This window comes from Lucilia cuprina, chromosome 6 (assembly GCF_022045245.1).
Source record: "Lucilia cuprina isolate Lc7/37 chromosome 6, ASM2204524v1, whole genome shotgun sequence".
In the NCBI taxonomy this organism is placed as follows: Eukaryota; Metazoa; Arthropoda; class Insecta; order Diptera; family Calliphoridae; genus Lucilia; species Lucilia cuprina.
The window spans coordinates 16,396,625-16,413,654 of NC_060954.1; the positions used below are offsets into that span (position 1 = coordinate 16,396,625).

Consider the following 17,030-nt stretch of genomic DNA (forward strand, 5'->3'; position numbering starts at 1 on the left):
TTATGATTAACATCATTATTTCTTTTTTTCTCAAGTGAAGTGCGTTTGATTAATTATAAAAATTATTGAAAAACTATTCAAATAAATAGTGTAATTTTTAGTTAATTACATTATACATTTAATAATAAAACTACAAATTTAGCAACAATGTCCGGTAAGAAGAAGAAAGAAGCAATAAAACTTCATCAAAGTGTAATCGATTATTTCTACTTTGACAATAAGCCATGACTTAAATGGTAAAAGGGGTGGTGACCAAACCTTTTCTACTTAACAAAAAAAACCTTTAATTTATTCATGTTTTTATAATAAAATAAAAAAAATATAAATTTAATGGAATTTCTAGTGACTAAAAGAAAAATGCAAATATAATAAGTAATAAGTTTATTCCAAGCGAACTGTGTGTGATAAGATTACAAAGATTGTGGTGGTATGATTACATTAAATATAAATATAGTATTTCTATATATAATATTTTGCTATACTTATAGTTCGTTTATTTGCTAAATATATTTTGATATAGGTATACCCCATTCATTGTTAGTGGTTTGTTTGTTTGGGGTTGTTGTTTCTTTTGTGGATTTATGACGACAGTGTGTGTTATTGTTTACTTATAAGAAGGTCTGCTAATTGACGTGTGTCAACAAACTTTGGAATACTTAGTTTTTTGTTTAAAACAGGTGGTGCTGAAACAAAAGTATGTTTCTATTTTTCATTTATATACAAAATTGTACATCAGATTTAAATACATTTCTTTAGCAGTATAATTAAAAAGAAATTATACATATATAACAGATTACAATTTGTTAAGAATCTGTGCTAATAAGTAGTAATTTAATAGGACAGAAGTATTAATAATAATCTGATAATATTAATAAAAAAGATTCATTGCAAAATCTTCTCATCTCATGATAATTGAAAAATGCATGTGACTAGCTTTATTAGTATGATGTTTTGAAGTTATTAGATAATTAAAAATAGCTTATCTAAAGGCAAATACAACTTGCTGCCCATTCTAGAGTTAACAGAGTAACTTGACCTACAGGCATAAGAAGAGTTAAAGACTACCATTGTCATTCATTTATAAGGAAGTAAGGAAGCTAATTAGTTTTTATTTTTATAGTTTCTACAAACCTTCACTTCTGAAAGAATTTTAGGAAAAGGTTTAACAAAGTGAAACTGTTGGGGAAAGAATATACATATACATATACAGGAAAGGATGAAAAAGTGACTCAATGCCTACCGCTTATGCAAGAATGTAGGTAGTCCAAAAGTTATTAGGATATTCTAAATAATGATCAAACATGTGTTTCTCTTGGCATTACTGGTTGGACTAGTAATGTACTACACAAGCGGCCTTGGAAATCATTCTCTACTAGTCACCTATAGAACATTTTTTTTAGCCGGTACAAAGTCTAGGAATCTATTAAAGCTATATTGCACAAAATAGGTCTACTTAAATGTATCAGCTCTCCTTGTGGAATTAAAAACTTCGAGGACTTCAAGATGTATACTAGAACGGGTTCAAGTGATTACTTTACGTCGATATAAAAAAGTCCTTCAGACTCCCTGACAAATATAGTGTCCGTTAAGCAACGATTCTAGCGACGGAAATAAGGAGAGATAATATCGATCTAGTGTCCGTTGTGACAATAATACGCTGATAGTCAAGCTGCTCTTAAAGCCTGGTTGTGGATTATCGAAATGGATCATTATATGTGTATTTTCTGAGTAGACTGTGTTGAGCACCGAGGACGAACTAACTAGCTCGGAATAGAAGAGTGAATTCAATAATCTGTTGTTGTTGTAAAAGATTGGCTGTGACTGGATGTCTTTCCCTGGGAAAAAACTTTCGCTGTTGCTAAGTTGACAATCTTGGGGTGATTGCGGATTTGATACTATTATATGTTGATTTTTGACAGAATCTGTTCTGAAATATTAGATTGAATTAAAAAATTGTACAATCCAAGTCTAGTTCTCGATGTGAGGACCAACTAAAATACTTATAAGGCCGGAATAGGCGTAATCTAAAGATTTTGAAAGGGTCTATGTTTGCAAGTGGAATCGTAACACACCGGACTATGGCAGATTATACAAAAATGTAGAGGAATTAGAGGCTATTGAGCATAAATTATGCAACTTTCCTAATAAAGAACAACCTGTAGTCTTCAGGACTATAAATTGGTATTGACAATTTACTGCCTAGTCCTTGCAAAAATTGGAAAGAGGTCTATCCAGAGCACCACATAATCTGATACTAGGGGTGACCAGTTGCCCGCTGGACATGATTGTGGATTAATATTATGTTGGATTTGAGCTAAAAATGATGGGAATGAGTATACTAGGCGAAATTTTCTTGTGTTTTCTTATGTCTCCTCGCATTCTATAGATAGAATGAAGTAACTGATGGTGTGTTGGTGTAGCATGAAGTGAAGGATGGACGTGGTGCAAGGTTGTCACTGCCCTTTTGTTGTTGCTGTAACAACAACAGTTAGTTCTTTCCTGAAATTAGAATAAGAGATACTTAATTATTTGAGTTTGTGTCTGTGGGTGGAAGGGGGGAGCTGGAGAAACTGCGCCACTTCAGTCGGTCTTAACCATAGGTCTATGGGGCGCAAATTTGTAGACCTAGCAGGACAATTGAATAAATGCACCGTGTCATGAGGACTTTGATGGCAGGCTGGGCAATGATTTAAAGTGCCTGGAACGATACGTTCACGGTAGCAGTTGAGGAAACTGCACCAACCGGCTCTTAATTGTGCCAAGATGGTTCTAGAGTGTCTGGGTAATTGTCTCTCACAATCCGATATCGCAGGGGGGTGTTCATTTAGGACTCTGTTGCATCTATAGCCATTAATGGCCTCGGTGACCGCCATTTGATGCAACATTTCCCGGGCGCTTGCAATTGACAGTCTGTTGGTGTTCGATGGTATGACGTCTTGGATGTCGCTGCGAAAGCTTTGGAAGTCCATCCGGATGTGCCTAGAAGGGGGATCCTCCATCAGAATCTGATGGTTGGGGTGACTAGGCAGATGGCATGCCAACAGGAACTGTCTAGTCAACAACACATTATGTTGTCTGACTGACAGTAACCTGGTCTCCTAATGCAAATGATCCACATTCGTCATCTTGACACAACCGGTTGCGATTCGAAGTGCATTATTCTGTTGTTGATTTATTTGGTGATTTTCCTACATGATTGAGTGTATGCTCAACTTTTCACAGTGGATCTTTGTGACCACTGAAATAAAGTATTTTTCAATTAATATGATCCATGTTTCGAACTAACAATTACGTTTTTCCAGGTGTTGTTGCTTAAACAACATAGCCATAGTAGTGTGGTTGGGTGACATTATGTCAGAGTAGATTGTGCTTAATCATGACACCTGTCTTTCCCTAACGTGACTAATATGGCAAGAGATTAGATAGCTAGAGTACTTGAGCAAAGTGCTTGTATTGTACATGGACCAGAACATCCATGTACAAAAATTGCAACCTTCGTGTAAGATTCACGAAGGGGCAGTGGTGAGTTGTTTAGTTTTTACTCACCCAGTGGTTGAAAAAGTACCAGAGTGAGATAGAGCCCCAGGTATACACGTAAAGCACTTCGACTTTATGTCCTAATAAAGAAAGTTTCAGATTCTTTCACAATTCTAACTTAGGGAAACGATTCGGTAAAAATTTCACTCTGTACTTAATGTTCTTTTGTATTTCTAGTGTTTTGTTTCACTGTACATGGATTGGAACATCAATGTACCAAAATTGCAACCTGCGTGTAAGATGCACAAAAGGGCAATGGTGAATTGTTTAGTTTTTAGTCATCCAGTGGTTAAAAAAGTACCTCAGTGAGATAGTGCCTCACACCAGGTACTCACGTAAAGCATTTCGACTTCTTTCACAATTCTAACGTAGGGAAACGATTCCGTAAAATTCTTACTCTGTCCTTTATGTTCTTTTGTATTCCTAGTGTTTTGTTTCACTGTGAATATTTGTAAATCTTTAATGTCAATTTCAATTGTTAAAATTGAATCTATGTGATAAATTTTCATAAATGTTTATATTAAAGGTGCTAATTAGATTTGTCAAATGACACATGCATAGAAGACAGATAAAGATTTTTTCGTTTTTATTATAAACTCTTTTGGAATTTAAACCATCATGTTTTCAACAAATTTCAAATAAAATTAATAATTTAATTAAAAAAAACTTCTGTTTAAGTTTCTTTACTCTAGAAATTCACAAAAAAAAAACGAATAAAACTTTGTTAAAGGGAAAACAAAGAAATTGAACATTTGTAATACATAGCAATTCTAATCCTTAGAAAACTTCCCAAGTGAATGATTGTGAAAAAAAGTGTTTGCATGTTAAACAATGACGATGACACAAACGTTGTTGACTAGCACAATAAAATTATTGAATACTAACTGACTTTAAAAGGGACTAAAAAAAACTGCAATAGTTATAACAACCCTATGTCGGTTGGTGTATGTTACTGTTGTAATAAGTTTTGTTTATAACATTGTTACCATTTCTTTCCTTTAAAAGTATAACAAATAGTAAACGTATGTGAAAACAATAGATTGGCAGAAAAAAATATAGAATAAAATTAACAATTAATATTTCTATATTCGGCTGTGCCGAATCTTGTATACCCTTCACTAAGTATGTATTAACAGTTTTTTATTTATTTTGTATCTCTGCACACATGTCGCACATAACATACACACAAACAAATAGCAGAAAGAAATATTAACCGTTGTACTGTAATACCACCCTCAAACTGTATTACCACCCTCAAACAAATATGAGCTATATTACCAACATATTACTGCTTTATCTCCTTGTTCTTGTTATAGCCACTTACCTTCGTGTGAACAGAACAGCATCCAAACATACAAAAAAATACACAGCTGAATAAAACCAAATACGTCTCCACATGCACATGTACGTCTTTATCCAATTCACAGTGTTGTTGTTGCTTTTTTAACAAAGCATGAAAAAAATGTGGCTTTTTTAATGAAATTTTCAGAGGTTGTCTCGGATTTTTGCTCATATCTCCGTTATTTATGGACCGATTTTGCTGATTTTAAATAGCGATCTTCTCGAAAGCATGTCTAATTGAATTATTGAAGAATCGGATCTCGCCGATATCTGGGGACCTCTAAAAACTGATTTCAACAGACAGACGGACAGACAGACCGACATGGCTTAATCGACTCCGCTATCTATAAGGATCCAGAATATATATATACTTTATAGGGTCGGAAAATTATATTATAGAAATTACAAACGGAATGACAAACTTATATATACCCTACTCACGAAGGTGAAGGGTATAAAAAGGTAAAAGAAAGAAAACCGAATTATAAACACAAACGCAAATATACTCATTGATATTGTTATTCATTCATTTACTGAGACAACCAAAGTAGTAGTTGTTGTTGTCGTTGTCGTCGTCGTTGTAGTCGTAGTCGTAGTCGTATCTAGCAACAACAGCACACATGGACTGAGACTAGCAAATCTTCTAACCAACAACCCAGACACTCACTATGATAACTTTAGAAATATTAACGGTTGTTTAGTACATAAACGTCTTCCTCGGAATAAACAACTAAAAAAATAGAACAAAAAAAAAACAGAAAAAGATAACAAAAACTCTAACGAAACGAATCGCGTTGCAATGCGTTGCTTCAAATTTTAGTTTATAAGAAATTTGATAAAAATGTAACGACTTGAGCGCTACTCCCGTTTTTTTTTCTCGAAAATCACAGCAAATTGCTTTAAATCGTCTTAAAGCATGTTTAGCTATAAATGCATGCGCCTTTTAATACCGCGACCGTCTGTATCGCGTCCTCCCTGTTCATGTTGTTTTCAACCATGTTTTATCCCTTTAGGTTGTTGCGGCTGCTGTTCGGCCTTAAGGCCACGTTATAAGCGTTTAGTGGATAATATATTTCCCGCTATACCCGAAGATGGTTTGGTCAAATCAAATATGGAAAAGTTGACATTCTATTCTCTTAGTTCGCCGGATAAATTGGATCGTATTGGTGAATATTTGTATCAGAAGGCAACAAAGGATATAAATCGCAAACGTTACAAGTAAGTAAAAAGAAATGCAGTAATTCTTTTAAGCCCCCGAAAAAGTGATTCATACAATTATGTTTGAGTGTTAGTGCTCTTCTCATAAATTACATACATTTTTATATTTATAATTTTATTATTACTATTATTCCTCATATTTATAATGGGCTGCTTTATAATCACATATATATGATATATACCAACTAATTTATTAACTTATTATGGTTTTTACTTTACTTTTTAAGATTTGTGGAAATTGCCATGGAAGCCATGGATATTTTACTGCAAGCTTGTCATGCTCAAACTACCCTAAATTTGTTTGTGGAATCATTTTTGCGCATGGTACAAAAATTACTTGAAGACTCGAATCCCAACTTACAAATTTTGGCTACAAATTCGGTAAGTGTTTATTAACTTAAATTCTACATTAAAACAACAACAACCATTACATTTCATCTCAATACCGGTAGTACCTTATGTGTCATTCTCTTTAGGTTTGTTAAATAATTGTTGGTATAAGAATTTTAGTATGAAACATAATTGAATTAACTATTGTCCTTGTTTAGCAGTTAATTAAATTTTCATTGAACTTGTAATAAGGTAAAATAGTTATAGTTATTCTATTTGCTTTAGAATAACATTTAAATCAATAAGTATAATAGAATAGAAAAGGCCACCGGGGAAAAGAACCAATTTTGTTTAATTTTATAAAGCAATTTTTGTTAGATATGGTAATCAGAGAAAATACAAATGGATTAGATTGTTATGATTCATCATACTTGATCAGTACATCACGATAAATGAATCTTCACTCCGAAACGACAAAAGCTAATCACTTTTGTAGGTGTCGCAGAGATGGATCGTGAATTATCTGAGTGACCGTCAGTCAAACGTTGAGTTTAGAGACAGAGACGCACTAAACCCCATAGAGTTAAACAAGGCGTACCTCATGGTGGAGTACTATCGCTACTTTTATTTAATTTCTACCTCTTCAAGCTCCCCGACATGTACAAAGCGTGAACGTCATTTCATATTACACTTGGTTTTCCGCTCCGAAACGACCCGATTCTCAATTGGCCAAAGATTGTTAACTTAGCAACAGCTGTATCAATTGTTAACTTAGCAACAGCTGTATCAATTGTTAACTTAGCAACTGCTGTTTTTTCCCCAAGGAAGAACATCCAGTTATAGACAACCTGTAACAACAACAACCAGAAGTCTTCAACAACATTTTTTACCACCGGGACAAAGAAAGTAAGCCCAGTTCTAGGCATCGTAGTCGATGGAGTCCAAATTCTGACCGTGCACCACCCAAAAATCTTGAAGGTTATATTTGATAGTCTCTTTACTTTCTCAGCTCACGTCAGTGCAATCACGCACAAATTGTGAAATAGAAACAAGGTCCTCAAAGCGCTAGCCGGTATGGATAAATAAACCTTGTTGGGATGACATCGGAAGAGTTATCCCAACATTAACATCACACTGCTGGATGCCCCATTGGATCAGTTTTCGTATACGGCAGCTTTGAATGTATTAAAAGAGACGCCATAAATTCCGCCGTCGCAGGATACCGCATGAATGTCGTACTTGGATTTGGTTTACCACCTATAGCAGACACGGAAGAAAACAAGAGTAGTTCTGGCACAACTACAATCGGAATGAAGCAATAGGCCCAATGTTTATTGATCACGTATAGACCGTGCTGTCCCCAACGAATGCCCTGCATGTGGTCAGGGTCCCCATGACACCCACCACATATTTACCTGTCAACCCTACTCCGCTACGTCCAAAGTTGAAGTAGCCCAATTTTTAGTCCTGGACATTGATGTAGTTGGACAACTAAATAATTGCATAGTTTAAGCTGTTATAACAACAAAACTAATCGCTGGAACATTTTTGGAGATAAAAGCTTCCATGCGTAGATTTGAAAGAAAGAAAACTAACTTCGTTTATCTCTATTGATAAAATCAAAAACGATCGCAATTTTGTTTGTAGTCTTTGAAAACGTTTTAAACAATGAAAAATGTACCATCCTCAGATTTCTGATTATTGATTATCTGCACATGAGTGTTTGAAGGATAATGCAGCGAACAAGTGTGGTTAATGCAATATAGACATAGTGGTTTCTCTGCGTAGATTTGGGAGAACCTATGAACCTCGTTTATCTCCTGTGATAAAATCAAGATTGTAGATTTTGAAATCTTTGTAAATTTTAAAAGATTAATCATTCTCCGTTGCCTGCATATTACCAAAGAATACATTAACTAGTCCTAATACCAATTATTTATTTGCCCAAATAGACATGGGGTTTAGAAAGTTTACGTACCGAAGAGGTGCTACCCCCTCTTTTTGGAATATCATTTACTAACTGTGGATATGTTATCGAAATGTAGAATAAGGGTGAAAGTTTTGAATGTTCCAGTAATCGTTTTCGTATCTTTACCGATAGATGAATTTACAATCTCTTCTTTGCAACTCATGTCGTCTATGCAATTCGGAGATTAAAGCTTTTCTGTGAAGATTTGAAAGAAAAAAAACTTCAACCTAATTTATCTTCAAAGACTAACCAACTAACAACGTTGTATATTTATCAACCTCCGTTACTTCCATATTACCAAGGAAAACTTGAACAGGTTTTAAATGTATATTTTACAGAAAAACATGAGGGTTAGAAGTGTTATGCACCGAATAGGTGCAACTCTACTTTAAGGCCATTGAGATCTGTTGTGATTCTTTCAGAGAAAATTAAGAATCAAAAATAAAGAATAATGGAGAATAATTAAAAAAAATAACAGAAAAAGGAAAAATGACTCCGACCCAGAGAATCAACTTGGTGTCCTCTAGTTAGTCAATTTTTTCTCTAGGACAGTGCGAAATGAAGTGCATTAACTGCAGAATTTTGGAACGGTATTGTCACAATTACCTAATAGAACATTACTCTGTTATAATCTCAGTCTGACTCCTATAAGAACTTTGGTTGTTTTCGCAACAAGTCTGAGTCATAAGCACTTTGATACTTTGCAATCCATTTTACTATTACAAAACAAATTGCTGTCTCCTTCGTGTTGTTCAAGATTCGAACCTAAACTTACTAATTTGTTTGCCACCCTATTGTCCAATGTACCTCACGAATAGACAAGAATACAAAGTATAACATATCAATGATCCATTATTTCTCCTTTTCCTGAAGAATTCACTATTTAGTTCAGAAACTGATTGAGTAGCTTCATATGTCCGATAAATATTCACCCCTATCGCCAATAGAAGTGAAGATTTTTTCCCTTGAAATTTTCATTTTCCTCAAAGGGAAAATTGCTATCGTGAACTTGTTGTGAACAATTCATTTACAATATTGATTTTGTATAGAACAGCTGTTCAATGTTTACAAATTTTACAAGTGGGGAATTTTTTTTCACGACAAAATGTTATGGACGAAAAAAATGAAAAGGGAACGTATTTCACGTGAAATTATATAGGGATATAGGGATATAGGAAAGATTCTTTCGAAGCGGGAACAGAAAGTTATTGTAACAAAGTATATGTAATCTTCTGTAATTTTCTTAACCCTATAAGAAGTACAGAATTATTGAGTATATAGGAAGTCTAGGTCTCAGTGCCACTTCTGCAAGAGATATCACCTCGCGTTAAGCCAACTTCTTCAAAGGGGCTCTTCCGGTGCCTTGCAATGCGTAAGCTATAATTCGCCCATTCTTTGTTAGTTCCTTTTTGGATTAAAGAGGATTTGGTCTGTCAAAGGTGTGTTCAAACTTAAGGAAATACTTCCTTATACTGCGTGAAAACTTAATTTAAAATTTGGGCTTCAAGGTGACACCAGAAACTACATCAACAGAGGTGTCTTCGCACAGTTACAAAGTTCCAATATATGTCCAAAAACAGTCTTTTATGCGGCGATAACTGGATTACATAGTGAAAACATAGAGTCATGAGGCTTCATTCAATCCTTCAAAAATTTATACATGCATCTTTGTGTTAAGAGTATATATATTTAGCGATCTTGTATAAGGGAGAAGATATGACAGAGGTTATATCTTTATTCAAAAGATAAAAGATTGGACTTTCAGTTGACATAAGAGATTTCTTTAACAGAGAGGTGTCTTCGCACTGTTATAAAGTTTCAATATATGTCCAAACGGAAGAAGATCATTGTTTTTCAAACTTCATATGTCGAAGTCATAAAATCCCGGTATGATGGATAAATTATGAGACCAGAATCGATTTCAGCGCTGATTCTTCCTTTAGAAAAGTCTAATTTGGTTTCTGGTATTCGATTTTTTTTTAATATTGTTGGCTTATGTTATATAGATGGAAAATGGACATTATTAAAAGATATTTTCAGACTGAAAATCATCACATCGCACAGACCTGGCTTCTACAAGTGCTGATCAGTAATTGATTTTGTTTTTCAAGTTTAGAGCAAAACAATTTATATTGATCATTATAAAAAGAAGAAGAATTAAACCTATAGTGAATTTTCTTGCCCTATTACGCGTGCTATGAAATGACAATCTTGAGCTACTCTGGCCTAAAGCATGATTCAGTCCTCTTTGTGTTTAAGAGTTTATTGGTCAGTGTTATGTATATAATTTAAAAGATTTTCTATAGCAGATATTTTATAAAACATTTATACATCATTCTCAACCTTTTAAACTTTTTCTAATAGCTTTCAAATTGTATTAATTCTGTACAGATGATTCACATGAAACATGCAATTGACAGAATATTCTTTTTCAACATCTCTTAATGATAAAATAATTATACTCATACTTTTGTCCACATATCAATGGAATTATACCTAGACTATAAAAAAAAACAACTAATCGTATGATGAACATCTTATACTATATTTTTTATGATTATTATTTGTTTAAATCACAATATGTTGCTTATCAGTTCACTTGGTATTATTAATTAATTAAACAAATATTTAGTAATTGTTAGGATTAGATGTATATATTATATTCATATACTTAATTACTATGACAATATGTAAAAAGTTCAATGAACTGTTAATCATAAGATAACTAATATTATATAGTTTAGTTTTGATTTCCCATGAATGTACAGTTTTGTACATCTTAAAGATTTCCAAAGTGAAAAGGAAAACATTAAATACATGATTTTGCATACATTTTTATTCATTAGGGCAAAGCAAAGTGATTCACTGGAAAATATTTGTCGACTAAACACACACCCCCCCCCCCCCCCCCCCCCCCCCCTCGTTCTAATAACTTTGCACAGTTTAAATTTCCTTGTTTTTGTAACTAATTTACCAGGAAATTTTAATTTCTAAAAACAATTCCTTCAGGCTTTTTAAACGTAAAATGTTTGTCCATGAAAAATTACCACTCTGTAATTTTTTCTTTCGAAAAACATTATGCATGTGATACTTAAGCTTCTGGGAATTAATTTTGGTATTTAAAGCCATATTTCCTTGCTATTTGACATGTTACTTTTTCAACATTTACATGTGTTCCATAACAAAATGTTCATAGTTGTCGCAAAATTTAGGTTATTTCCTTGAAAATGTCCACTCATTTTTTCAAACCATTTAACAAAACCTAAACATCATTTCCCCAAAGACAAATTGTTTTGAAATTCTTTGCTTGCGAATTATTTCATGTGTAAGCTTGATAAAACATGTTACTTTAATATTTATTAACAATTACTAGTGGTTGGATAAAATTTATTTTCCGGTCAATTAATGCAACAAGTAATTAGGGAAAACTAATTACTTGTTGATTCAGCTATATAAACACGGTTATTAGATCTTGGCAACTTACAATTTTCATCCAAAAGAACCTTATCTAACAACGTTTTAAAGCGATAATTTTAAGTTCAAACGATTGATAGACATTTTGTGAATATTTTACTGCCACAGTCAAGGAAACAAACTTTTCACTTCTTTTGGCGATAGGGATGATTATGTTTTTGTGGAACTTTTAGACTCTTAACAAGTACAAGCTAAGACTTAATGCTAGAGTTCTTTCTATTAGATCTCCTCAACAACAAATTATCTTAATGACTTCCCAATCCTTGGTTTTGACATTCCGTAGTAATCTAACTTTTGAGGCCAGTTAAAATTGGAGAAGTTTTTAACTCACTCAACAGACAAGCTCAATCTAAGCTGAACAAAGGAAAAGGCAATCACTGGTTAGAGCCGTTGAAAGGGCGGACCCAACATCGATTGAAAACATCCTATTGATGCTCTGCGAAATGCTCTGTCCCTACAAACATTCTCATCATCTAAAGAACCGCCTAAGTTTGCATTCCTGGTCTCTTATCACTTTGTAATTTTTCGTCTTTGGTTCTACATGAGGGCTTAACCAAGATTGTAAAATAAGTGATATTTTATTATTTTTCGGATAGAGTCAAGGGTTGTGAATTGAAGCACATTATTTGGGGAAGTGGTTGGCTCCTGGTATGCCTCGTAAATACTGTTCTTCTCTGCAAATGATCAGCAATCCTGTCTTATGATTATTGCAAAAGAATCCATGTAAAATAATTGTCAACTAAGGGATCAGTTAGTTAAGAAGAGTTTTGTATCATAAGATATGAGGCCTCTTAGAGGCCTAGATTTGATTTAAATTGATTTAAATCTTCTTATATCGAAATTGGCATGGAATACGTCTTCAGGAAATTTATTCTACATACAAGCAGTGCGACTGAAGCATGAATTTTCCCAGTAGTGTGTTGTTCGGTCCACTGGAAAATCTTCCACAAATTGGTGTGTTCTTGAAGAAAGAATCTCTCCTGTACGCGAGTAGATCCAAAATAGACTTCGAAGCTCCAGCCCATACATGAGAGTTATATTCCATTTTCGGTCAGATATAAGGGATGTAAATAGAAAAAAGATCAGATGGAGTGAAGTATGTCTTACACCGTTTTAAAAAACTGAGACAATTGAATGCTTCTTTCGACACTTGAAAAATGTGTTTAGTCCAGCGGACATCGCACTGAATTTTAATGCCCGGAACATCATCGAATAGAGAAAACCCTGAACATTCCCCAACAAGTACGGACATTCCTTTCCGTATCATACACATTTGACGCCAACTCATTAATACCACAGTTATATCATTTGCCTCGGCAGTAGAACCAAACATATCCCGAATTATATTTAAACCACAGACACCACGTGCAATAACGGGTATAATAAAAGGACTGAAAATCTGCCTATAGGCTTCCAATTGCCGTGGTATTAGATTGTTAGACTCCCTGATCAAATAATTTTAATTGGACCAGCACTCAGGATATGACCCCTACTTATGCGAAGCATTGTGTTGGAACTAGGAAAATCAATTGTGTTAAGGAGGATCGTCTCTCCTGTACACGATCGAGTAGCTCAAAAATAGACTTCGAAGCTCCGGCCATTACATGAGAGTTATAATGGCGGGAGTCGGATATAAGTGGTGCAAATAATAAGAAGATCAGATGAGATGAAGTATGTCATATATATAGATGGAACAACAATATCTGTCAAGCGTCTATGTGTTAAAAATTCGACCTCAACAGTTTATAGCCCCGGCTAGCTAGAGATGTTGGCACATCTCTTTCCCCCTGATAATAATAACACCAAGATGAATAAAGATCATCGAGATAACATGACTAAATGATGCTTTATCATCCCAAATGATGTCATACTCTACTTTCGTTTGGGAATCTAAAGGATATTCCTATATCCATGTAATCAATATCAATACCGATGCCAGTTTCCATCTTAAATCCACAATGAAACACGGCACATCCCACAAGCAGATTATCAAAGGACAACCTTCCGTACTTGGAAACTCTATTGTAGGTATTAGGTTATGAAGAGTTATGCATCAAAAAAGTACAACTCTACTCGAGAATAACTTGGATCCATTATAATTGTGAAGAATCGAGAAGAAAGAAAAAGAAAAGTAATGAGTAAACAGAAAGAGAAGATTAATAATTGTAATTTGACTGATTGCCAAGTACTTCAAATGGTTTTATCCTGTTTGAGATGTTGCTATGAATCGAAGTAAAACATTCATCAGCGATGGTGAATCTACGTGTTATTGAGCCATTAAGGCGTTCAAGTTTGGTTAATAAATCTGATGAAATATCAAAACGTCCTCTTCATCGGTTGAGTTCCTTGATCTATAGTTATGTTTTGACGTTGGTATTTGAAATTTAGTAAATGGAGGTCAGTAGCTCTATCTTTTTTCCAATTCGTAAGTTTTGTACAATGGAGTTTGAATGTAAGGTATTGTTTCTCTATAGGTTTAAAGGGCTTAGCTTGACAATTTAGCTGTAGAATAACCCGACAATTAAAAAGTCTGTGGCACAACCATTAAACCCTAAATCAAATAGTAGTAGTATTTGAAACATTCTGCAGTTTAACAGACTTTATACATTCGAAAATTTATTATAGATTCCATTTAACAGAATATGTGAAGATAGTACTGATTTCAGTCACGTACATACATCAGCGATGTAGTTGCCAGATAGATAATTTTCACCACAAATCAATACAAGTGACTTTGTCCGATAGTTAGACGTCACATTCGATGTGTGGAAATGTGAATAAGACTTTGGTTTTTATAAGTACGTATTTAACTTATTAATACCTAATAACTTCTATGTAATGAATATTTATGCATTTTCGCTAGAAGTATTGCGAAAGATCGAACAAATTGAGTTAACTACTATTACCCAATAACTCTTAATATGATATCTCAACAAAATAACTACATGATTTGTTGATTAAACCCCAACAAACTCAAGAACTTGTTGCTCAGTTAGTGTTTTTTCAAAGTGTTGGCTTATCTTTATGTTTTTGCCAAAAGTTGATATATACGAGCAAGTATGATTTATTGGTTTCAAAGTCACCTAAACTATTTATAGTAAAGAGGGAAGAGTTTTTGTATTTTTGTTCTTTATGCTTTTTGTTTACTTTTAGTTTTTTTATAAACAGTTTCTGTTTTATCAGAAAACTTAATTATTTGTCATTATAAAATCGTTACAAGACAATGATGGATTTTCGACTTTCGTGTGATAAGTGTTTTTGATTACAGTGACCTTCATTATTTATCGTTATTGGATAACAATACTTCTGTTTGTAAATTTTTTTTCTTTTAGAGACGTTTTTATTCTCAAAAACAAAAACATTGAGAGAACGTGAAAGACTTTCTTTTAAATCATTTTTCAACTTTTTAACTTAAAACATTGAAAGTACGTCGATCTACAAAGATGGCTCTACTTGTGGTTGGAAAGCTATTTCGAATCTTGGTAACAACTGGTTCAGGGCAGTGTTATATCATCAATATCTTAGCATATTAATGTTACCTCGATTCTTTTTGAATTGGACAATGTAGGTATAAAGTTGTTGCTTACGCTGATGATGTTGTGATATCATAGAAGCAGAAACGTTTTCAGACATGATTATTACCATCATGTCCAATTCTTTGGTATTACTTTAAAAACTGGGCTTCAAGATACAAGATAAAGCTAAAACTATTTACAACTACAACCAATATTAAAAGCTCCAATCTACAACGGTAAAGGAACCATAATATTTCCTTTCCATTCACACAGCTCCTAGTAAAATGTTCGGAATGAAGTTGGACTAAGTCCTATCATAATACGTTCCTTTTCTTCTTTTAAATCTCCAGTATACTGGACATTAACTTTGGCAATAATTTTATCATATATCAGCATGTATTAGAATATCAGTTACTCTAAGAACTAATTCTCCAGAAGCACTTATTCTTTGGTATTACTTTAAAAAAGGGCTTCAGACATAGCACTTAGGGTTAATACAAACAAGATAAAGCTGGAACTATTTACAATTACAACCAATATTAAAAGCTCCAACTTGCCACGGTAAAGGAACCATAATATTTCCTTTCCATTCACACAACTCCTAGTAAAATGTTCGGGATGAAATGAGACTAAGTTCTAACTTAGATACAACCATAATAAGTGCCTTTCCTTCCTATAAATCTTCAGTATAATAGACCATACCCTAGGCAATAGTCCAAAGTCCTCCGGAAGCACTTATTCCTATCGATCCTCATGTAAACGCCATCACTGCTGGCAATTTAGCGATGCTTAACTTACATATGGACTCGTAAAGATTCTGAACCTAATGTCATTCGACCATCCGACTATATTAGCCCCCATCCTTTCAGAAATTAGTGGTGAAGCCCCCGAAGGAAGTTGGCAGTGATAACTGATTTTTGCATATTGAGTAACCTATAGCGATGTCTCAAATCAACTAATTTAGCTGAGCTGCAACGAATCTGGGAAAGTCACTGCTATAGTAGGATCCATTACAAAAAAATATATCTGACAAGTGATGTGGTATTGTCAAAAGGGAATCCATAGCACTTTACTTTATCAACCAACCCATAAAGAATCTTTCACACGGTCACGATGAAAAATAAAATGCCATCCGTAGGACAAAAATTTGGAAGACGAATGGAATCGTCTGAACTTTAGACGACCCGATTCGCTCTCTTCTACACAAAATGTTGACAGATCACATTGTGCTCATGTAACAGAACAAAATGCATTAGTTACAATGAAAACCTCCTTTAATGGCCAAGTTAATGTGAACTTCTTTCAATGAGATCCTCCTAGTCATTTTATAATCCGAAACATGCGGGTTCTGTCGAGACAGAGTGTAAGTTGGCTTGTACTCCTTTTAAACGAAGTTTGTCATAATTACTATGTCAGAGAAAAGGACATTCTCTGTGATCGGCGATTCCTCTTTTGCACATGAAAGACACATGGGAGACTTTCTTGTCATCCGAAGGCAAGGAGGCTTCAGACGGACCACTCTACCGATTGCCCTATCTCAGTGATAGTAGAAGCAATCAATAGAGCGACTACTGATAGACCGCCTAATATGAGAAAACAGACGTTTGCCAGGTGGGAAGGGTAGTTCTTAGTATGGAGCCTTGAAG

At 34.1% G+C, this 17,030-nt stretch overlaps 1 protein-coding gene across 5 annotated transcripts in view; it reads left to right on the forward strand.

Moving 5' to 3' along the window:
- Positions 1-17,030, forward strand: part of LOC111689486 (protein EFR3 homolog cmp44E) — a 25,231-nt gene continuing 8,201 nt past the window's right edge. The window contains exons 1-3 of one of the 5 annotated variants that reach the window (XM_046953785.1): positions 1-154; positions 5,892-6,096; positions 6,324-6,477. In XM_046953785.1, coding sequence (XP_046809741.1) covers positions 148-154; positions 5,892-6,096; positions 6,324-6,477 — 366 coding nt within the window. In that variant the 5' untranslated portion in view covers positions 1-147. Of the gene's footprint in view, positions 155-235; positions 428-5,571; positions 6,097-6,323; positions 6,478-17,030 lie in introns of those variants that run through there. The other 4 variants (XM_046953786.1, XM_046953787.1, XM_046953783.1 and 1 more) reach the window with 4 other exon arrangements.